Source organism: Mixophyes fleayi, chromosome 9 (genome assembly GCF_038048845.1).
Source record: "Mixophyes fleayi isolate aMixFle1 chromosome 9, aMixFle1.hap1, whole genome shotgun sequence".
NCBI classification, from domain to species: domain Eukaryota; kingdom Metazoa; phylum Chordata; class Amphibia; order Anura; family Limnodynastidae; genus Mixophyes; species Mixophyes fleayi.
In genome coordinates this window covers 13,556,620-13,581,476 of record NC_134410.1, presented here as the reverse complement: position 1 = coordinate 13,581,476, position 24,857 = coordinate 13,556,620, and the positions used below count along the sequence as shown (strand labels likewise).

Below are 24,857 nucleotides of genomic sequence, written 5' to 3'. Positions count from 1 at the left end.
TTACTTTCTTTCTCTCCTTCTTGTTCCTGTAAGTAGAGAGAGAGGTGCTGCTCGGGGTCTTCATGAATCACAAAATAATATTCCAAGACTGTTTCATGGGACTTCTCCTGTTGTATCAGCCCATTGTAATGGCCCAAGCAGGTAGGTGATCTATTTACATTTCCCATCATTACTGTGTGTGGTATAAGTCAGCTTTTCATTGTGCCTTAAGAACACGTCAGATTTGAGTTATTTCCTCTTTTCTGAGAAGAGTTTAAGGGGTCTATTTATCGAGCATTTTACCTGTGTTAAAGCCCCGAAAACAACAGTTTTCGGGGGTTTACCGTAAAATCACTATGTAATATTGAAGCATCGCAGCAGATATCTCAGATATCTGCTGCTTTGCATTTTCTATCGTTTTTCTGAGCACTCCCCATAACAGTGTATGGGAAGTGCTCAGAACCGCTATGTATTAAAGTTTAACTAGAGAAAATGTTCTCTTTTTTTACATGTTAATGTACTCCATCTGAAGCTGGCGCCGTCTGAAGCTGGCGTACATTAACATATCTGAAAACTTTCGCGCTGTCTGAAGAGCAGAGCTGGACAGCGCATGTGTGGAGGGATCATGTGACCCCTCCCTGTCACTCATCCTGCAGTTTGCCGTCCAGGATGTTACTGCGCATGCACCAACTATTCGGTCGGTGCATGCGCACAAACAAAAAAAGATGTTTGGACTGTTGTAGTTATGACATTGACATCCTTTTACTAAGAGGTGGATCAGCTCCACAGCACAAACACAGCAGCCTGTAGCACTAGCATTGCATTATAATGTAGAGAAGTCTTACTTATTGATAAATAGGCCCCTTTCTATCAAATACATCATCTCTGCAATTTTTCAAAAATAAATCTTGAGTGTTTATGTCGGGTTTTCCAAGACCTAGGCCAGGTCTGGTGAGTTAGTTTAAAGTTCCACAGTAAACTGAATACTATAAATTGTATACTGTCTGTAATTTGCAAATGCTATATTGGTGTGTTCGAACTCCCCCCCCCCTTTCCCCCCCCCCCCTTTTTTTTTTCTTCTGTACCCCCCATTTACTTAAAAAAAAAATTCAATAAAAACGATTGATGATAAAAAATAAAAATAAATAAATCACATGGGCAGCTGAGCGATAATCACCTGCCCGCCAATACTGGCTCTGAGGCAGGGGCAGATCTCGACTTTTCTAGATTAATCCTGGCCCATCCCCTGTCACAGCTCCTCCCCTCTCCATGCAGATATTTGCCTTTCTGTTGTACAAGATAATAATGTACACAGAGAAGTGAATGCAGCATAGGTATATAGAGTTTACTAATGTTTTACAACTTTCAGTATTACCTGCTAGATATTAAAATTGAGAAGAAATCTGCAGACAAGAAGCCTAAACGAACAATATCATTGCAAAGGGGAGAACTCCAGACTGTTCTAGCTGGTAATAAACACAGGATTTACCCATTAATATGTCTCTGTCATACGTATGTGGAAGGTCCTAGGAGAACGAACACATGTTCATGTCTGTGACTGACCAATTAATATCATACTCTGCCAACTCTCCCGGAATGTCCGTGAGACTCCCGCATTTCGCGAGAGTCTCACGGACTCCCGGGAGAGTGTGACAATCTCCCGCATCTGGAGAATTCTGGCCACTTCCTGTGAAGTGGGCAGAATTAGGTCCAAAACGCCGCGATTCACAGTGAATCGCGGCGTTTGTCCCCGCCCCCTGCTGTCAAATGACGCGTTTGCGTCATTAGTTCACGGGGGCGGGGCCAAAATGACACGAATTATGGAGCCCCCTGCCCCCATCACGCCCACCTCCCCCCGGCAGACTCCCGGAAGCCAACTTAAGTAAGTTGGCAAGTATGATTAATATGTTCCTATCACAAGAGTTCATAAGGACATAGAAAGAACTGACCAAGTAAACATGTCCAAGTCATTGCTATCTGCAAGGTTCTAGGGACCAGCGGTGGATCCAGAGGGAGTATTCGCCCCCTTTAGAGAAATAAAACATAAATGAGGCTCCAGACATGAAAAAGTTGTAGATTGACTAATGGTAGGGCATACTTACCTACTTCCTCTAATCTGTTTCTGGGAGATGGGCGTGACTGGAGGGTGAGAGGGGGCGGGGCAAACCGTGTCATTTTGGTCCCGCCCCCGTGGCCTAAATGGCGTTTTGCCACGGGGTGCGGGGCCAAAATGACGCGATTCACAGTGAATTGCGTCATTTAGTGGTGGCTGTTACCTCGATACTGCAGACAGGTAACAGACAGTTCTGTCAGGCACCTCTCACATATATACTTTTCACTTCTGATGATTACACTGTTGATTTGTGTTCTGACATCCACTGATTTGCATTCAAATGAACGCTCCTCTCACATGAAGCCTATCACTCCCGATAAATGTTCTGCTGGCTTATTTTATATCAACTGTTCATGTGTATTCTAATAAACACTCTTTCAACCTATGGTGTTTCTATCTCTATTTTCGTCTCTATTATCCATGCCTACTAATAATTGATTAAATAGAGGCAAAAAGTGCTAGAAATCAACATATAAAAAATATAATTGGTGAATCAATTAATAAATAAATAAAAGTGATCTTAAAACATATGGACTTCAGTTGTGAGTTAGTGCAAATTATATAGTGACCAGTTTATTACAGTAATGTAAATTTAGACTAATGTAAAATATAATCCTTATTGTATAATTAAATAACACTAATATGTATTCTCTTATTTATTCTTTATTTGTCTCTTTCTTTTGTCATTATATTTATCTTTTTCTTTTCTTCTTTTTCTCTTATTCCTTTTCTTATTTTTTATTAGCATATAGATCTTTTTCTTATTCATGTTTCTTTTTTAATTTTTTTAGTAGAAACCAACCATCTCAAACTTGAAACTGGCTTCTATTAGTTGTATAGAGGGGTTTCAGGTTGATTTCACTCCTGGGTCACTTCTACTTTGACGTCACGTTCCGTTCAATGTTACTTTCCTTCTGGATTTTAGAGGCAAGAATTAAAAGGCAGATAGAGGCGGCAATGTGCTAGGAGGGATATGGCCCAAATCGTCCCCGCCCCCACTCAATCTGTCCCTGCTCTTAAGATATGCGCTGCCTGAGCCGGCTGGCTTTGTGAATGTGCCTCTATCCCGAGAGTTATGCTACGGCACGTACAGGTAGAGACTGGTGGGAGAACGGAGATAGAGATGTAGATCCTAAGGGGCACATTTATCATTATTCACATAAAGTGAAAAGTAGTTTTCAATCCTTATCACAATGATAAGGATTGAACTACTTCTCACATTTATGTACAGCCGTGCAGAGAAACAGCAGTTCCGAAAAACTGCTGTTTCAGTGATAAAAAAAAAACATACTTACCCCCCTCTTCGGAAGCGCTGTCTTCCGGTCTTCTCCTCACTCTTCAAGTGCGCATGTCCAGTACACAGATCCCCTCTCTGTCTCTGCAACTATCGTTGCAGAGAGAGAGCTGTGAGTGACAGGGAGGGATCATGTGATCCCTCCACACATGCGCTGTCCAGCTCTGCTCTCCGGAGCAGAGCTAACAGCATTAGATTTCCTCATGTACGCCAGCCTCAGCTGGCGTACATTAACATGACAAGTTCCCGAAAAAAATGTTTTTTCGGGACTTGTTAGATTGCGGCCAGGAGCAGTCACCATTCTGTTGAATGGTGACTGTTAGAAAAAACGAACTGCAGCGAAAATTAGTGGTTTTGAAGACTGAACAGTCGAACGGAGCTGTCATAAATATCAATTGCAGACTTCCTTCACCTATTTTCACGGTAAGTGCACGATAGTGCAATACCGTCATTTGTTAAATGTGCCCCTAAGGCTGGGTACACACTAAAGAATTTTTCCGACCAATGTCTTATGTACAACGACTGTACATACGACTAAAGTTCTGATCTGTCGGTTGACAAGAGAGAAAAAAAAATACATTACTTAAGCGTTTGTTGGGGGGAAATTTCTAAACAGTCGGCTCCATTAGAAAATTAACGCATGTAGACCTAACAGCTTCAGTAGCACTTCACAAAGATTATATGTGGGTGACACTCTGGGAGAGGAGAGGTAATCACATAAATTCAACAAGGGTGGCACTCTTTGCTTGAAGAGAAACTTACATAGCATCTGATGCAGACTTATTCACGGAATGGTTGCAAATAGTGCCCGGAAAATATATGACAGATACACACAAATCAGCAGACGTCTTTAAGGGGCACATTTATCATTATTCACATAAAGTGAAAAGTAGTTTTCAATCCTTATCGCAATGATAAGGATTGAACTACTTCTCACATTTATGTACAGCCGTGCAGAGAAACAGCAGTTCCTAAAAACTGCTGTTTCAGTGATAAAAAAAAAACATACTTACCCCCCTCTTCGGAAGCGCTGTCTTCAGGTCTTCTCCTCACTCTTCAAGTGCGCATGTCCAGTACACAGATCCCCTCTCTGTCTCTGCAACTATCGTTGCAGAGAGAGAGCTGTGAGTGACAGGGAGGGATCATGTGATCCCTCCACACATGCGCTGTCCAGCTCTGCTCTCCGGAGCAGAGCTGACAGCATTAGATTTCCTCATGTACGCCAGCTTCAGCTGGTACATTAACATGACAAGTTCCCGAAAAAAATGTTTTTTCGGGACTTGTTAGATTGCGGCCAGGAGCAGTCACCATTCTGTTGAATGGTGACTGTTAGAAAAAACGAACTGCAGCGAAAATTAGTGGTTTTGAAGATTGAACAGTCGAACGGAGCTGTCATAAATATCAATTGCAGACTTCCTTCACCTATTTTCACGGTAAGTGCACGATAGTGCAATACCGTCATTTGTTAAATGTGCCCCTATGTCTCTGTTCTCTTCGTGAGCATAAGCAGTGAGAATTTGCCCAATTTCCGCTATCTAAACTAGTGAAAGTGCAACTCAGCTTCAGGCCCATAGATTCTACGTGAGTGACACTTGTAGAGGAGAGGTACTCACAGATTCACTCCGGTTATTATTCACCTTAATAATACACATATTGGTTATATACTTTTTGTTTATATACTTATATGCTTTTTGTTGAAACTAAGGATGAACAATTTGTAATATAGTGAGAGATTGTGGCGGAGATACAATAATATGGCCACGCACCGGACCCACTAACCTCAAAGTCGGGACCCTGTGTTCCTACGTGTCCCCTCATACGGTCTCCACAGTCTCTCTCCTCCCTGTAGCAGTGCTGCGCTTCCCGCTGGTGGGCGCTGTCTTGCCGGTGGTTCTGCGCATGCGCGGACCTGGCTTCTATAACTTCTGTTCATTCAACCTATTGGCTGATTACCTGCTGGGTTTCCTCTATATAAAGCACCTCCTACAGCTTCTAAGTGCCAGATCTCCAGGTCTCCCTACCTGCTAGGACGCTCCCTCCTCTGGCTCCTGCTTGCTCTTCTCTGTTACTGTTGGAATCACCTGCAGACTGTCACGCCTCCTATTGATCCTGCTTCAGGGCTTCCCAGCTCTTCAGGACCTCAGCACTACACTTCCCTGCAGACTAGTGCACCCCTGTGCACCCTATAATCTGCTATCCCACTTGCCTTGTACTCAGCGCTTCTTCTTCCTGCTGCATACCACTCCTGCGGTCTGAATTCCTTCCTCTGACCTTAGCCCCAGGGCTCTCCACCTGGTCTTGCTTGTTGCCCACTAGAGGGCCACGACCTGGCGAAAACCTCCCTTTCCGTTAGATTCCACGCCTCTTCGTAGGTAGTGTCTAGCCAAGCAGACCTGGGTTCCATCTGGCTCTGAATCAGTAACAAATATTTTATTCTCATCTGACAAAACATGTGTTTTGTCAGATGCAAGAAGACCATACCCACTCCCTCAGAATGTCCGCAAGACTCCAAATTCCAGGTACCTTTCCAAGACTCTCGGGAAAGCAGGTCACCCTCCCTAATCCTGCCCACTTCCTAGAGATATGGGTGGGGTGTGGGCCTCACTGACGTGATTTCTTACAAGGCTCATATTGAAAGTGATTGATAATAGAATGTGCAATGTCCAGATTCCTGGTATAGCTCATATTGAAAGTGATTTATAGTGGAATGTGTTATGAACAGTAAAGCACAGTAATTACAGTTAGGAATGTCACACTTGCGAAACCATAAACTCGTGACTGCATCTAAAGGGAGAACAGACAGGACCATGCTACAATTTGACAAATGTAGGTGGCTGCCTAAAACATTAATGGTTAGTTGATGCCTTAATCATTGAATGAGTGACATAATGGAAGGGGCAGTGTACCACCATGTGGGTGCCACCTAAGGCTGGCAGCCCCAAGTACTTCATAAAGATATGAAGAAAAATGATGCCTTGTTCTAAATTCTGGGAACCCTGAATCAGTGCTCCATTTTTGGAATAGAGTGGTATCATATGTTATATTTAGGGTATGCAGTAGACGGCTAGACATTCATTTGGTTAATATTCAGAAAGTCGACAACATTAAGTGGACAATCCAAATGTTGACAGTGTTATTATGACAAGTGAAATGAAGACAGTATTATTAGGTCAACAATTCACATATTCTGCAGTATTGTTAGGTCAACAATTGACATGGTCGGCAGTATTGTTAGGTCGCCAATTGAAATGTAGACAGTATTATTAGGTCAACAATTCACATATTCTGCAGTATTGTTAGGTCAACAATTGACATGGTCGGCAGTTTTGTTAGGTCGCCAATTGAAATGTAGACAGTATTATTACGTCGACAATTTGAATGTAGACAGAATTATTAGGTTGACACTTCAAATGTAGACTTTTTATATGGTTACGGTTAGGGATAGGGTTAGTGTTAGGGTTAGTGTCAGGGATACGGTTAGGGTCAGGGATATTATTGTCAACCTAATTATACTTTCTACATTTGAATTGTCGACCTAATAATATTGTCTACACTTGAATTGTAGCCCTAATAATACTATTTACATTCAAGTTGTCAACCCTATAATACTTTCTACATTCGAATTGTAGACCTAATAATACTGTCTACATTCGAATTGTCGATATAATAATGCTGTCTACATTTCAATTGTCGACATAACAATACTGTAGATGTCATTATTGTCGACTTCCAAACCATCTGTATATTATGATGTCGACCATATATATGTCGATCATTTACCTGTTGAACGTATGTATAACACCCATATGTAGATATTATATATAACAATTATATACACCACAGCTTTGCACAAAACCTCTGAGGTGGCAGGAGGCGGGGAGAGCACGGAGCAACAAGCCGCATAGTAATAATTCATCTCAATACCTTGCATGCGCCCCCTCACTCTGCCCCAAATCCTCCTCTGGACACTGTCCCGGAAGGACAGTTATGCAAAGCAAGTACAGCAGAACTTGCAAAGAATTATTTGAATGGAACAAAGTGCAGGAGATTTGCTTCTCTCTATCCACATCTTGTAATTTATTATTTCTTCTTTCACAGGCAGCCACAGTCTCAGCTATTACTTTACTACAGTCAACGGTCCTTGCCCCGGGCTGCCCCTCTATTCAATAGTTGAATACATGGATGACATGGTCATTGCGAAATATAACAGCGATATCCAAAAAGTGGAAACTGTAAGAAAGTGGATGCAGGAGCCTGGGGATAGCACTAAGCTTGCAAAAGAGTATGAAGCCAAACACCAGAAGACGTTACAAGTCATGGGACAGCTTTTCAACCAGTCATCCGGTAAAGTAAAATAATATCGCTATATTTCGATGCACTGTCGAGTCGCAGGCGAGTTGCACATTGTATCAAACAGCAGCAGCAGGTGCACAGCAAACAGGTGCAAGATGGGGAAAGACACAGGGACAATGTATTAGGTGATGGTTAGGAATCCTATTTAGCAGCACAAGGTCTGGCAGAGCTTCTGTAGAGCTCCAGTAACGGAACTCTTCTCCCTCCAAGTGGTCCAAGTAACTCTGGAGTGTTAGGAATGACTTATACACCCATAAACTTACCCAGTTATGTGAGGACTAAGAGGGGCGGGGCTTTCAGATTCCCTAAAGACTTAACCCCTTCCTCACATGTGGTCGATCTTCACACAGCCACGTACAAGTACTTCATTCTGGGTCTGATTCATTAAGGAAAGAAATGCAAAAAAAAAAGTACATTTTCCCCTGGACAAACCATCTTACAATACATGGGGTGCAAATTAGTTTATTATTTTGCACATAAGATAAATACTAGCTGCTTTGCCATCTAGCACACAAATACTTGATAGCTTTATTTGTACACTGAAATATAAGGTTGATCTAGGACATGCCCTACCCCAACTATAAATCTGTCCCCACATTTTAAATTCACCTCCCTCTCCAATGCAAAATGGTTTTGTCCAGGTGCAAAGTTACTCCTTTTTTTTTGCTTTACTTTCCTTAATGAATCAGGCTCGCTATGTTTTTCGTGAGGCTTTTCTTAATAGAGAAGATTTAATAAAAATATAAAGCAGTACAAATATTGCACGCAGTCCACACCGTTTAACATATAAAAAAGCTCTGTCTCACCACAATGATGAAAATATGTCACCAAAAAGTTTATTAGAACAACCTGGTTTTATGATGTTCATGAGGAGAGTGCTTCATGTTAGAGTGGAGGTGTCATGATGTGAGTAGGGCAGAACACAGATCTCAGGTCCACATATCTTCCTCACTACTCTCCCGACGTTTTTCATAAGGGCCAGGTAGTCATGTTTCAAAAGTTGCTGGTGGGGATGGTTATAGGGGCGGATACTGGCCAACATCTATAGTGATGACAACTAGTTAAGCAGGCTTGACCTGTGCTACCACATCATGGGGATTGGCCCATAGACTCTACAGAACCTGCAGAACCTGAAAGACTATAGATCGGAGTTAGCATCAGTGGTACTAGTTTGAATTCTATCTAAGATTCCCAGCAGACAACAAGGAAAGATTTGAAAAACTTTGACAAATTTTGCAGTATTAGATTAACAATCTTTGTCTTTAATCGGAGATATGCTCCCTCCATCCACCCAAGCACAGTAACAGACTTAAGTTAAATGTTACAAGTCAGCCACTGATTTAGTGATTATAGAAAACAGAATTCTAAGGTGAAGTGAAATGTAACAGCAGAAGCATTAACCCTTGATTAGCATGCTGTAATGACAAGGCACACGTTCTAAGAATCAGAACAATGTCATTGTGTTCATTTCCTCCAGGCACCGCTATTGTGTTTGGACATTGTTTTTACCATTTTGCTTAGTTGCCAACTCTGTCTGTTTATGTTTTCCAGGGTTACCGCAGTAAGTACAGTCACAGACCTCCTTTCCTGCTTCCTTTGTCTCAGTTTATAGTTACCCTGCGTTCTTACTGTCAGGGAGAGCTAGTACATGTGCTTATTCTTTCCTGCCTGTACAGCAGGGCCAGTGGCAGCAGCTAAATGAAGACATTCACCCTATTTGTAGAGATCCTTGTCTGTAGAACATCTCACAACTTAGGAAGCCATTGTGATAACCATAAAAATAGCCTCAAGTTCATGTTGTTGATCGTATTATGTTTTTCTTTAACTTTATGAATTAGTTTAGATTTCATTGTGGTCTTTAGGATATCCACTACATCAATAACCTTACAATTGTAGTATCCCACTAGCTTTCTCAGTTTAGTTACTAGTTCTCTTGCATTTAGATTATGGTCTGGAAGTTTAACTAATGACTTCACTGCAAAGGGAATCTATAATCATATGAATGTCAAATCCCAGTATTATCATAACCCCCACTTGCTGCAGAGGTGCTAACACACTGCCCAATACAGTTGTTGGACCTGTGTTGTCTCTCTAGCTGGGATTGTGCCCTTTTTTGCAACAGGCTAAAGGTCCCCTCTGCAGGTGTTGAGATGTCATGTAGTCAGTCCAGTGTCAAGGGGATTTAAAGGGGGTCCCAGCAAGAGTGAAAGGGAAGCAATTGCTTCTCCCAAATGCTGCAACAATTGCCTCCATCGGCTCCCAGTTATAGTCTGTGTCATTGTCTATTATCAAGTCATGGTGAAACTGTTTAACCTGCTCAGTTTTATCTAGAATAAAGGTACTTTCTAGAGGCCAGACATTCTCTTTCCATGTCCTATTCATAACAGCACAGTAGACTTCGCCCATTTCCCCTCCCCAAAGACCTTTGCATTCAGTGCACTTTAACCAGTTAACCACTCGGTCACTGCTTAAGCAGGAATTTGAACCAGTGGTTTAAAGTACCGCACACAAAACAATTAAATCTCTTCACCCTATGAACATAATAATTAGAAAAGGTAATTACCTAGTCAAGCATCCTGGACCTCTACTCCCTGGACTAAATTCTAGGCAACTTAGGAAGCCATCTGCAATATCCATGCAATAAGCATGTTCTTGAGCCAAGAGGCTTCATGTCACAAAGCCACACAAAGACTATTGTAAGGCAAAGATACTTCTCTGGCCGAATAACATGACTTTACTTGACAAACTTCATATAAAATATTTGCGCTTTTTTATAATTATAGAAATGACTTAATTAGTGTATAATAAAATATATATGAGAGAGTCCCATGATGCTATGGCCTTCGGAAAACAACATGTTACCTTTATGGGCATAAACGGGCTACATGTGTACCCGATACAAACAGAAGAGCAGCTTTTAGGTTTATTGATACTTATATATTAGTCAGCCCACATGTACCCCAGATAGCTAATACCATGAATTATTCTCAGTTATTAATATACAGTGTGTTTGAATTTTAGGTATTCCCATTTTGCTAGGGCTCTCTAATAACTTGGTGTCTATTTTGGTCCCACAGACTTGCACATTTATCAGATAAAATTTGGGTGTGAACTCTATGAGGACGGCAGCATTGGTGGGCATACAGAGTTTGGATTAAATGGAAACGAGATCATTTTCTTCGATAAGGAAAGATTACTGTATATTCCAGCAACACGTGAAGCTCAAATCATAACACAAGACTGGAACAGAGACCAGTCTAATGTTTGGGTGCATAAAAATCTGATGGAGCATGAATGCATTGACCGGATAAAGAAGTATATCTCTCATGGGAAACATGAACTGGAGAGGGAAGGTAAGTGCTGCCAAAAGCGTTAAATCCAGAAAAAAACATTGTACTACATGAATGTTAATTAATTCCATATCAGCAATATGAACATTTTACCACTGAGGATAGATTTTCAAAACTAGTGAAAAGGAAAAGTGGAGGTCAGGCCAATCAGAATCTAGCTATCATTTATCTAATACAGTCTCGAATAAGAAAGCAATCATCTGATTGGTTTCTATGGGCAACGCCACTACTTTACTGCTTCATTAAATTTGAGGGTGTTAAATCTAACCCTGAGAGAGTTATCACACACTTGCATGTCTAGGCCTCTCAACCTGGGTACGGCAGCACTATTTAAACTATTTTAGGCGTGTTACAAGTACCATCACATCTGATATGTTCTTGTACCGCTTGTGATCGCTTGGCATTTTAATTCATCAATGTGCTCTTGAAGCAAAGCATCAAGAGTACATTACTAGATACACACTGTACAAGACCATGCACGGGAACTCCACTTTGTAATAGTTGCCTGGACTGTGATAATTTGCAATAGAAACGCATGTTCATAAAACACTGCACACACATTCGCATGTGTTAATTCTTCATCTGAGAAGTGTAGTGGACGTTATATCTGAAAAATGATAAATATAGTAGTTTATGCAGAGGATAGTTATATTGGAAGTATATCAAGACCTTGGTTTGGCAGACGTACACATTGGATTGACCTGGATGTGGACCTCTATACTTTGGATCGCACTGAATGTGGACACTTTAGACCAAACTTCATGCTTACCTCTATTATTATTATTATTATAATTAATAACAATAACATTTATTTATAGGGCACCACATGAGTTCCGCCGTACAGAAGGCAAACAACAAGACAGTACATGGAATAACAGTACAATACAGTAAACAAATAACACAACAACTCTCAACATAGCTACTAGGGTGCAAGGGGTATATTCAGTGCAGGCTAAAACCTATGCCCATTGGTGTGGGTGCAACTAACAGGTTTAGAGCCCCTGAAAGAGGTGCAAAGACAATGGAGGAGTGGAGTCAACGGGCAGAGAGCCCAATTGCAGGTTAATTTGAACCTTAATAGACGTGGACCTTTACACTTTGGACCATATGGGATATGTATCTCTACAATATTTACTGGAATAGATATTGACCTCTACAATTTGAAATTGAATAGACATGAACCTCTACACTATGGGCCACACTTAATATGGACCTCTACACTTTGGACGTGTTTGGATGTGTACCTCTAGAGTTTGGAATGGATGAGGATCTATACACTTTGAAGCGGACTGGATGTGGTTCTCTACACTTTGGATGAGATTGCATGTGCATCTTTACAGTTTGGATGCATGTGGACCTCTACACTTTGGGCTGCACTGGACCTCTATATGGTTATGCAATTTTCAGTGGAGAGGTTTAAAGGAGCATTATACTTAATAAAGCATAAATATTGATGTTTGTTTATGCAGTGGATAATTATATTGTAAGGATATCAAGACCAGACTGGACGTGGACCTCTACACCTTGGACCAGAATGGATATGGATCCCTATACTTTAGACTGAACTAGATGTAGACCTCTACACTTAAGGCCGCAATACATGTGGACCTCTACACATGTATTAATTATGTATCTACAAATGCATTTTGCGGGAGTCTCCCGGACTCCCGGGCGGGTGTGGCAATCTCCCGAATTCTGCCCACTTCACTAGGAAGTGCCCCACTTCCTAGTGAAGTGGGAAGAATTAGATCCCAAACGCCGCCATTCCCGGGGCCAAAATCACGATATTTTGGTCGTCCCGCCCCCCTCCACTGGCTGGCTCCCGGAAGGGAGCTGAAGAAAGTCGGCAAGTATGGGTAATATTGCAAGAACAACGCGATCTTGTTCTGGCAGACGTGTACACACTGGACCAGCCTAGATGTGGACCTCTACATTTTGGATGTTTACTTCTATAATTTGTAATGGATATGGTCCTCTACAATTTAGACCTCATTGAATGGGGATCTCTATAATTTGAATAAATAAAATATATGAAAGGGGTAAATTGCGCCAAAAATCAGCTGCTGCTAAATTTCCTATATGAATCACACAATGTTCCAAATAGAATTAAAGAAAAAAAATAAAAATAAAAAAAAAAATATATATATATATATATATATATATATATATATATAATTCAGCGCTGCCGACCATAATCACATGAATATATCCCAAAAAGGAAGAATGGAAACTAATACATTTGTGAAGATGGATGTTTACAAAACCTTCTTATAAACATACACAAGTGAATAATAAAAATAATATTAAAAATACTTATTTTTAAGGAGTAGATCCGTGGGTCACAGTGTTCTGATCTTTTTCTCCATTTTATATACGATGATGATGATGTATAAAAAAATACAACATAGTATAGTATTGTAACAACAGGTGATCTATAGTGTGATAGAGTGTTGCTCTTTTTGTAACATAATCAATCTTCCATTCAGGATTTTCTTCTTATGTGAATCCACTCACCAGATGCAAAATAAATAAATGCCTTGAATATTTAAACGTGTTCAATATAGTGTGGTGTACATAATGTCTTCACCCAACTCCTTAAGTGATAACACTTACAAGATAGAAAGAGATAGTGAGCTTGGTTTCAGATTTCTTTAAGGTCCTCCATGGGGATACTCAAAGGTTCTTCCCAGGTAGATATTCTCAATATCAAACAGAAAGGAAAAAACAAGCGGATCTAGTGTGATACCGTTTGACTACAAAAAATTTATTGCACATACATAGCATATAAAAATAAAAATAAAAAATGTATAAAAACTGGAACATAGGATTATGAGGATTCCTACCAGACAAAGAAGGATAAAAGGCTTGTAGTTTTAAGTCCCCGGAGTATACAGCCTCCACTTTCCTGGTATCCAGATGGTATAGGTGGTATAGGAACCTCAAAGGTTCCAGATCTAATAACCCTAATATACCAACGCGTTTCAACCTCTTGATTTAGGTCTTTATCAAGGAACCATCTGGATACCAGGAAAGTGGAGGCTGTATCTGAAGGTTCCTAAAAATGTAATTATTGGGCTACAAAATGCCATTCTACCCACTGTACACTTAATCACAGATATGTGGGCCAGCGGAACTGGGCAAAGTAAAGATTATATGACTGTGACAGCCCACTGGCTTGGTCATTCACCTTCACCAGCAGGGACAGCAGCAGCATTTACCCAAGTACGTCACATTTTTGAGAAGTAGGCTACTCTGTATCAGCGGCTTCAGTAAGAGGCATACAGCTGACAATCTGTTCCAAAAACTAAGGGATGTCATTGAAAAATGGCTAATCCTGCTTGGACTCTCCTGAGGATATGTCATTTCTGATTACGACCCCAATATTGTTCAAGCATTACGGGTTGAATTCCATCACATTTCCTGTTTTGCACACACAATCAACTTGGTGTTACAGAACTTTTAAAAAATGACATGCAGGTGATGCTGTTTGTGTCCCGAAAAAATTTCTGGGTCAATTTCTGGTTTCTGCAACAGCATGTAGGAGAATGCAGCAGCTGCAAGAAGACTAGCATTTGAGGGGAATATACTTTAGTCCAGCGAAGTAGTCACCTGTGAAGAGAGTGCAGACACGGTTAGCTTGAGTCAAGTGATTGCCTTAATAATACATTTTGACAAGGAGCTACAGAAATTTAACATTTGAAATAAAACAAAGTAAATGTGCTAACTATATTTTACTTGTAGATTAAATACTTAACTTGCTTCGCAAGGATTCAAGAGTTATCAACATCATGTTTGGAAGTCTTCTCCTTCAGTTTCTCTGGCAACTGCTTGTTGTAAAAAAAAATTGCTTTCCCAAGACGCCCAGTGGTGATGCAGATGAGTCCGCACAACATTTTGATATTTGCTCTGCTGTAAAAGAATTGGCCAAAAATCGTGACAGCTCTGCCCTAAAATGAACTACTAATTCCATTTGGAAGGCCATTATCGGCAATTACATCATACTACACAGACTTCTATGATGGTGGAATGAATTAGTATTGTTTGAGGAAGATTATCACTAAACCCTGCCACCTCTTCTGTTTGAGTGATCTAAGGTACAATAAAATGTAACTGCAGATTTAGACCAAGACTGTCAGCCCTATTATTTCTATTTCAGCAATTACAATTAGCAATGGAGCAATGTAGCTCTTCTCTTTGGGTGTTACCTATATAACGCAGTAGAATTTGCCTGCAAATTCTACAGACAAGCCTGCTTGTCTTCCTCTTCATTAATGACTCTTAGCAATTGAGCACTCATCTTTGGGTGTATATTACACACAAACCTTATTAGTGCAAATTAGGAAAAATACAGTTTAATCCCTGCTAAGCCCTCCACCATCCTTTGCATGTTAATAGTAGGATTGGTTGGAGTTATGGTCAAGGTCACACATTTTTTTGTCAAATCCTCCAAACCAGCCCAGATGTCAAACTGTTGTGCTCTGCCACCTGCATCATCCCTGCTTGTGTTTGGAAACTGCAAATTGGTGGCAGAACCTCACGTGCCAGAACTGCTGCCACTGGTGCCACACTGCTGCCTCTAGTGCAGGACTTACACAATCAACCACATCCTCATCAACATCCTCATTAGCGCCCTCGTCGGCTACCCAAATCTCCCCCTCATCCTCTTCTAATTCCAAAGTGTCATCCTCACTTGGTGTATCACCGGCTACACTCGGGCTGTTCAGGGCCTTCTTTATGGGTACATTATCAGAATGCTCCCGATTAGACATCCCACTGTTGGATGGACTCTCCACAGGGATTGGTGTCATTTCGGATTCTGAGCATACATTATCCTCTAATGCCTTACGGTTTTCTTGCAGCTCGGCTTTGACGCGTAACAGTAGTTGTGCACCACTTTTAGACTCCAAATTACTTGGTCTTGCTTGGTCACGAGTGACCGTACAAGAAGAAGGCTCAGTAACATTTTTTGATCTGCCACTAATAGAGAAAGGCAAAGGCCTCATTCTTTGCCACTGCGTGTGTAGAATGGCATGTTGGCAATTTTTTTTTTTTTTATTGGCCGTTACCTTTTCCTCAGTTACACTTCTTTTTCGCTTCAACACGGTACAATTTTTTTTGGTGTGTGTTTTTTTCCCTGATTTCAAAAGACTATGTACTTTTACATGGGCTTTAACAGATGACGTACTGGGAACACTACCATCAGGACTGGTGCCAGCACCTGCTTGCTGATTCTGCTCATATGTGGACTGCTTTGAATCCATTTTATGGAGCCCAAAGCACTTGTAGTGCAAATTATTGTATTAGATAGATACTGCTGACAAATATGACTTTTTGTGACAGCCAGAAAAATTTGTGTAAAACACTGGGGAATATGGGACACCCCAAAGCACTTGTAGTGCAAAAAAATTGAAAAATAAGCCTCCTCTATCCTCCTCTCTTCCTGCTCTAACAATTGCTAATAGAATTTGAATTAATAATAGAATTGAATAGATTCGAAATGAAAGAATAATAGAAAGAATAAGGTGTACAATTATTGCTCTGTCCCTGCGCTGATATAGCCTGTGACCTAACCCTGCTCTCTCCCTCTGTCAAATGGCGATGGATTGCTGTGGAGGCGGGTATTTATGCTTTTTAAATCTCGCGAGAACCAAGCTCAGAAATACGAATACGTCATGATGACGTTTTGCCTCGATTTCGATTCCGAATGGGCGGGAGAGTACCGAGCCGAGGCGAAATTCGGATGGATTCGGATCTCGGGCAACCGAGCCCGTCCATCTGTAGTTTAAATATTCAAGGCATTTATTTATTTATTTTGCATCTGGTGAGTGGATTCACATAAGAAGAAAATCCTGAATGGAAGATTGATTATGTTACAAAAAGAGCAACACTCTATCACACTATAGATCACCTGTTGTTACAATACTATACTATGTTGTATTTTTGTATTTTTTTTATATATCATCATCGTATATAAAACGGAGAAAAAGATCAGAACACTGTGACCCACGGATCTACTCTTTAAAAATAAGTATTTTTAATATTTTTTTTTATTATTCACTTGTGTATGTTTATAAGAAGATAGGATTTGTAAACATCCATCTTCACAAATGTATTAGGTACCATTGATCTCTATAATTTGGACTGGACTGACTTGTGGACCTGACTAAGTAAGTGCAATTTTTCTATGCTGAGACCCAAACTTCTACTGTACTATTATACATCGACTTCATCAGCTACAGTGTTTCAGAACTTTTTGAATAAGCTACACCTGTTCAACTATATGAACATTGCCTTCTATTGTGTTATATTGCTATGGTTGCTATGACAAAGATCCACCATCTTTGCAAATGTTACAGACACCACGCCTGGGGAAAATGATGCTTGCTAGTTTTGGATTCAGGATTGGTAAGAGTTTGACCAATCAAGGGGACAAAGAGATAGGATTTTTTCTTGTGAAAAATGTCTTGCAACCCACTTGAGGTTGGGGGTCACACAACAGCCATATAATACTCTTGAGCAGAGTACAACAGAATCCTGTTTTTAATTTTGTTCTTGGAATTATTTAGTAATTGTATTATTTAGTGGATCTTATTGTCAGTTCCTCCACAGGTGAAGGTCTCTGGTCGTCAGTCAAACAATATCATACAGCTTCACTGTTGGGTGTACGGGTTTTACCCCCGAGCCGTGGATGTGTGGTGGATGAAGAATGAGACAGTCGATTTTCCCCTAGATGAAGCCACACAGATCCTCCCCAATCCTGACGGCACCTATCAGACCAGAGTCACCATAGACGTGCTAGTTGGAGAGGAGGACCTTTATTCCTGTTATGTGGATCACAGCAGCCTGGAGGAGGCACTCAGTGTGAAATGGGGTGAGTGTTACTGGTACATCTGACAGATACAGAACCTGGAGGCACATACTGCTCAGGGATGACCATGGTTGCAGTGTGATCTGTTTGTTCTGATAGGTTCTTAGTTTAAAGTAAAGACAGATTGGGTTTAGATTTGGAATATTCTTGATATTTTTTGTGGTTACCCTGCATTGTCAGGTTGTGAGGTGAATAAAGTTTTTAATCTGTTTTAAAATATGACTTTATAGTTGTAAGGCGACCGCTGTTCAAGATGTGAGTTACTCATCTGATGCTACTAAATGTATATACATACAGACAGCTCACACAAATATCTTCTTCACTGAAATTATTACCCCCAAGTACTGCAATAAAACAGAAGGATCCTATGTCCGATATTCATGTAGTTCAGGCAGAGATGGATCATCATAGGGACAGATGGGGTGACTTTCCGGGGCCCAGGACAATAGGTCGAGATCACAGCCTCTAATTTGTTTTTTTTTCGGCCGGGTCTGGCCAACCTGGGACTGTGTTGTTGTACGTGTTGGGAGGTGGTGGAAACTCCATCATCTCTTACCCTGCTGTATGTCCGGTGATGGAGGGGTCAGAATGCTGCACTTTACTACACAGCAGTAACTCACGCTCATCTGCCATTTTGGTGCGCTGTATAATGTACGTTTGACATATTGCTGAGATTCATGTGTGGAGTGAGGACCAATGGCATACATCTAGCCAAGAGCCCATGATCATCTTTATCCACCACTGAATTCAGGAAATTCCCATTGGCTCCTCCACTCAATGTTCCCTCATGGAAAACAGCCTGGGGAAGTTTGAATGTAACTTTTCTTTGCAGAAATCTTACATTGAACCTTTCCATTTGTTAGCCTTGGAGAAGCAACTAACATGGACCTTGGTGGGTGGGAGTATCTCACAAACCATGAACGTTGCTGGTGGTGAAACCTTGTAGCTGGTATTTGGGAAAAGACAAGTTGTTGATAACTACAAAATCTGTTCAGTTTGTTCTCTCCATATGTATTTTTTTAAAGACTTAACCATTTCCCTATTTTCGTGTTGTCTGCCATTAATAGAAGCCAAGATGAGCAGGTTACAAAATTCAGAGCACATTGGGGTTCCTGTGGCTATGGTTGTGGCCATGCTTTTTTGTTTATTGGCACTACGAGGAAAATCATTTAGGTAAGTAAATAAGCTACAGTCACTGGACATTAGAACACTAAACATATAAGGATAAAGGTGTTAGTCTTTATGCTTGGCCAGCCCTGACCTCTATACGATTGTACTCACCTCGTCTTGAATTTTTTAAATGACATTCAAAGGGTGCAGATGACCCAAATACAGAGTTCCCTGTTTAGTGGGTGGCTGCAAAGCCTCTTTCTCCCCTGCCGTTTTTTTTTTACATGAGACCCGGTAATCAGAGTTGTCCTAAACTTTCAATGGGATGGCTTCTGTACAACCCAGGCCCACAAGCACATTTTTATGGGCAAAAATTTCATTAAATATAAATATTGAAATACACAAATGTGACACATAATAACCATAACCAGATGTCCCTCTTGTGGTTAATTTAAGACATTAATGATGCTCATCTAGCAATATTGGAGGAGAAGAATGTAAAAGAAGAAAGGGGAGTGCTCCTAATGTGCTATAAGCCAGGAATCTGAAGTGACTTACCTACACTTTTGCTTATGTGCATTTTCATGAGCAGACAAATACACTGAATTACTGAAAGCTATTTGTATTGCATTGTTGCAGATTTTGCAGTTAGTAAATGACCCTTAATATATGTTTTGTAGAGCTCTTCTTGTTGAATAAAACATAATTACTCCTCTATCTGGTAGATACTTTGGTGAAAAGTTGGTAAGTCAGTAAATCTGGCACTGGGAGAATTGTGTCAAACATCCTGGGACTGGAGTCTAAGACAAGATTTTATTTTTACCATGGGTTAGCAAGCAGTGTGACATGTACCCATCACCTACACCTGTGCATTGGGTGTGCTGGTGCAGTGGTCAGCACATGCAATTTAAAATTTGGCTAGGTGGGATGATCAGCACTGCAGGGACACAAGTTGGTGATCCCAATTTGACTGCAGCTGACTTCCACATCACTAGAGGTCTGTAAGGGGCATATGAAGAGATCTGTAAGGGGCATGGAAGGAGAAATTTGATAGCATGTAGGGAGGCTGAATGGGCACGTGAGAAGACCTGATGGGCATCTAAGGGGCATGTGAAAAAGTCTCAGGGACATGTTGGCCATTAATGACATTTTATCCTCACTTCAACAGTTCCCTACACAGCGCCTGTGATTACAGTAGCAGCGTGACTAATATAATAGTCCTTTGAACCTTCCTCCACTGGACACAGCAGAAAGGTAAGAGCTGTGCTTATGTGATATTGGGCTGATCCAAACTGGATGAGAATGCAGCCTATTACATCATTAGAAATCAGTGACATCAATGAGTCATAGGTCACGATGTACTTCTGTTTTCAGGGATGTCACAAGTTCCTAATCACTTGACTGTCTACATTCTTGCCGATATTGTTTCAGCCCACAAAATGGCTGCCCCCACTGTGTGGTAGCAATGTGTGCACTTTAGCCATAATGAAGGCCTGAGTATTTACTTATACAGATAATTGTTCATGCACAATTTTACTGCTACCTAAATCAAATATTATAGAGAATAGGACCTGTCCAAAGCTGCAATCAGCTAATATTTGGATTCATACTAGGCTGTATAGTAAGTCTCTCATTACTATACTTACACTAGAGAAACCCGACGGTAACCATCCTAAATTAAACTGAAATTGAATTACTAAATTACTTTAGTAACAGAATTCAATAAATTTTTTATACACTACATTACATGCAGAAATTTTAACAGAGGAGTATAATGAATAAATAACTATATAATCAATCACTATATCAAACAAACTAAATAATTTCTTTGTACACTACAATATATGTATAAGTTCTACCATCGAATTTACATTGCTGGGCATGGTCCCCCCCGAGGCGCGCTGATATACAGTATGTGGCTGCAAATAACTGTCACAGTTTCCAGAACACCCAGCTGGTCACATGTTCCAGGTCACCCAGTAGGTGCACAGGGAGAGCTCATTAACTGTCACAGTTTCCAGAGCAGCCAGCAGGTGCACAGGTGTATTGTCAACTGTCACATTTTCCAGAGGACAATGGTAATGCATTCTTATAAATGGCGAGTGGACGTTTTGCAAAATAACTTCGAAACGATGCAACCAATTACAGTGCCAATATTTTTCTGCAACTCTACAGACCAAGACCTTTAATTTGGTGGAGGTCAGCATATCGATATGACTAGCCCGACAACACTTACCCCAACGTCTTCACACCGAAGGGCTCCTTCCCGATGAAGCTCCATGGCTACCGATGTGCCAACCGACTGGAAGCAATCGCGATGAATGAAGAAGCCGCCGGGACTTGATGACATCACTGACATCCGCGACGCTGTTATCGGTGCTATTAAGGGGTTAATGTAAGTACGCGGGTATGGACAATGTACAATGCTTTATAAAGTACATTGTCCATGCACGCATACTTACATTACCCTTTAACAGCACTGATAACAGCGTTGTGGATGTCAGTGACATCATCAAGTCGTGGCGGATTCTTCATTCATCGCAATTGCTTCCAGTCGGTTGGCGCATCAGTCGTCCTAGAGCCTTGTCGGGAAAGAGCCCTTCAGTGTGAAGACGTCGGGGTAAGTGTTGTCGGAATAATCATTATTCTGTACCCCACCCCTTTAATTTGCTATATGATGTGCCCAGACAACAGCGTCATAGAAATAGGTCACTCATAAAGTCATACTTATGATATTAATATATAGATTATATGGTCAGTGCATGTAACCATTAAGCTACCCCATCCTTTAGAATAACTCAATCATCATCATCATCATCATCATCAACAACATTTATTTATATAGTGCCAGCAATTTCCGTAGCACTTTACAATTGGAAATAAACACAGTAATAAAACAATACAATTAGTTGGAATTTGTGTTTCTATGGATTACATTATCTTCAATGGGTAAATGGGTGTTTGTCACAGTCTAACCAACAATAAAAGAACAAAAAGAAAAAAGAAAAATAATAGAAATCCATTTCTGCCGCCTCCTTTACTGTGTTGCCCCAGGCACTTGCCTCAATAGAACTGTATTGTAAATGTACCCAGCAAAACAACAATATTTTTCTTCTCTCACTTTCCAGACTGAAACCAAAACATGAAAAGATATATCAAATGAAGATGTGCAATGTGAGAGGAACATGAACATAAAGCTAATTTTTATTATTATACAGACACATGAATGACTTAATCCTTTCCTCCTCTGATTGAGGACTATCGCTCCATGTTGATCCAGAGGCTAGAATTTCCTGAGAGTTATTTTATCTTGTTTAGATAATCCTCTCTTGAAGAGGCTCAATTACTGAAGACCCGCTATTGTTATACCTTAATTCCCATATCTGCCATTATCTAAGACTAGGGGCTAGATTTACTAAAGGTCTGTTTGATGGTTAAACCACTAGTTTTTGGACGTTTTTTCGGATTTACTAACGACCAAACCACCATTAAAACTGCCAGAATGAACATATTTAAAGCCCACCACTTTACAGATCGCTTTTAACAAAAAATAACATACAAACAGCTGGATTTACTAAGCTGGAGTTTTCAAAACAGTTGCAAAACCAGCATCCAAATTCAGAACATTACAGGAAGCACCATTGACATATAAATTGTGAGGGCAATCATTATTTATTGATTAAGGAGCAAAATTAATTTATAATTAAATTATGGAGAGAAATTTTATTTTTCATTATATTATGAGGACAGAATTATTGTATTATATTATGTGGAAATATGAATATATAATTATACTAACTGGGCAATGCTATTTGATTGCTAATGGGGGCAATAATTATTTATGATGCCCACATGTGGCACTACATAGTGCCCCCATAATATAATACAATAATAATGTCCCATTACTATAATAAAAAAATAAAACTTACCCACATAAGTTAATTATAAATGAATTTTGCCCCTTTAACAATAAATAATGATTACCCCATGAATTATATGTTAATAGTGCCTCCTCTTATGTTCTGAATGGCATGATGATAGCTCAAACAGCATGTTTGAGCTATCAAGACAAACAGAAGCAGGTGTAGAAAAAAACTGTCTTTTTCCTGGAAGTTTTGATGGCGGTTTTGGCAAAACCGCTGACGGTTTAGCGGTTTTCAACTGGCCACACATCGCCAGGCATTTTACATTGCAACCTCAAACCACACTATAGTAAATTCAGAGGTTTTGAGTACTAAACCGCCGGCGAGGTGCGGAGGTTTCAAACCACTACCAAACACAATTTTTGGTAAATTTACCTCTAGGACTCTGACTCCTGAGATTCACCTCCCCACTTCTTCTCCCTTTATCTTTCCCAACCAACCTCTTTCATCTCCCCCAAGTTTCATTTTTTTTGGTATATATTTTCCGCTCTCGAAAAAATGCTCAATGTTTAGAAGACAAGGGGCCTCTCTTTATCAAAAGGAATATTCTGGCGCTGATAGGATATTGTATAGACAATTTGTGAGTGGAAGCCAAAAACGCAGCTGTGAAGGATTGGTGAGATCCTATAATAAATAAATATGAGAGAAAAACATACACAGCACTGTGGATGGCAAACTCTCTAAGGATGAATTTGTGGAAAAGTCGTAATAAAATCAAAAATATTTAATATTGCATCATAATAAACAAATTTAAACCATACTTAAATGGTAATATGCATAATCAGTGCCCTGATATACTAAATCACTGAATAAACACACACATAAACCACTGAGATGATATCAATAAAATGAAATGCAAGTAGAAAGGTGAATATAACCACCATAGAACATGATAATAAAAAATGGTATCGATTACACAGATAATATGGCTGAGTATCTCTGTAACATTGACGGAATCTCACTTCAGTATCGTCTCGTGATTGATGTGCCGCACCGCCTCCTCTGGGTGGTACTACTATATCTCCTTGTGTCAATAAAATGATTCTAAATGAAAAAACCCTTATGGGCAAGTTCTAGTATACTCAATGCAAGTAGGTATATACACGTATTCTTTATGAAAGAGAGAAAAAGGCCTCTCTTTATCATATGATATTACTATAGCAGCACGTTGGCTAAGTGGTTGGCACTTCTGCCTCACAGTGCTGGGGCCATGAGTTCAATTCCTGACCATGGCCTTATCTATGTGGAGTTTGTATGTTCTCCGGGTGCTCCGGTTTCCTCCCACACTCCAAAAACATACTGGTAGGTTAATTGGCAGCTATCAAAATTGACCCTAGTTTCTGTCTGTCTGTCTGTGTGTATGTTAGGGAATTTAGATTGTAAGCTCCAATGGAGCAGTGAATGAGTTCTCTGTACAGCGCTGTTGAATCAGTGGCACTATATAAATAGATGATGATGATAGCCGAATGGTTTTTTTTTTCTGGATTTGGAATGTTTTTTTTGACATGGCTACAAACAAGAAAAAACGGTAAGCACTGAGAGCAGTCTAAAATCAATCGATCACAAATGCAGATAAATACAATATAATATGGTGATGTGAAATCTAGTTCATTTTAAAGATTAGTTCATTCTGATATAGTTTACACAAAAGATTAGTTAATTTCACTCATTTGACTCAGTAGTTCATTTAGCTCAGTTAGTTCAGTTAGATCACTGGCCCTGGAACACTGCTGAGAGAAGTGATTGGAGACATAGATCTAGTCTATTACACATACTGTAGGCATATATACTACATCTCATTAGATGAGATATAGTCCTGTTAAAATTATCAGATAAGTTTAATATGTCAGATCATTTTTAATATTTT

The 24,857-nt window shown here is 40.1% G+C and overlaps 1 protein-coding gene across 1 annotated transcript; it reads left to right on the top strand.

Annotated features, from left to right (window-relative positions):
• On the top strand, positions 1–23,750 carry LOC142101992 (zinc-alpha-2-glycoprotein-like). The gene is made up of 7 exons (XM_075186495.1): positions 1–141; positions 7,485–7,730; positions 10,817–11,092; positions 17,688–17,960; positions 19,025–19,130; positions 20,236–20,321; positions 22,196–23,750. Exons 1-6 carry the CDS (start codon positions 63–65, stop codon positions 20,291–20,293), a joined length of 1,038 nt encoding a protein of 345 aa, XP_075042596.1. The 5' UTR covers positions 1–62; the 3' UTR covers positions 20,294–20,321; positions 22,196–23,750.
• The last annotated feature ends 1,107 nt before the right edge of the window (positions 23,751–24,857 follow it).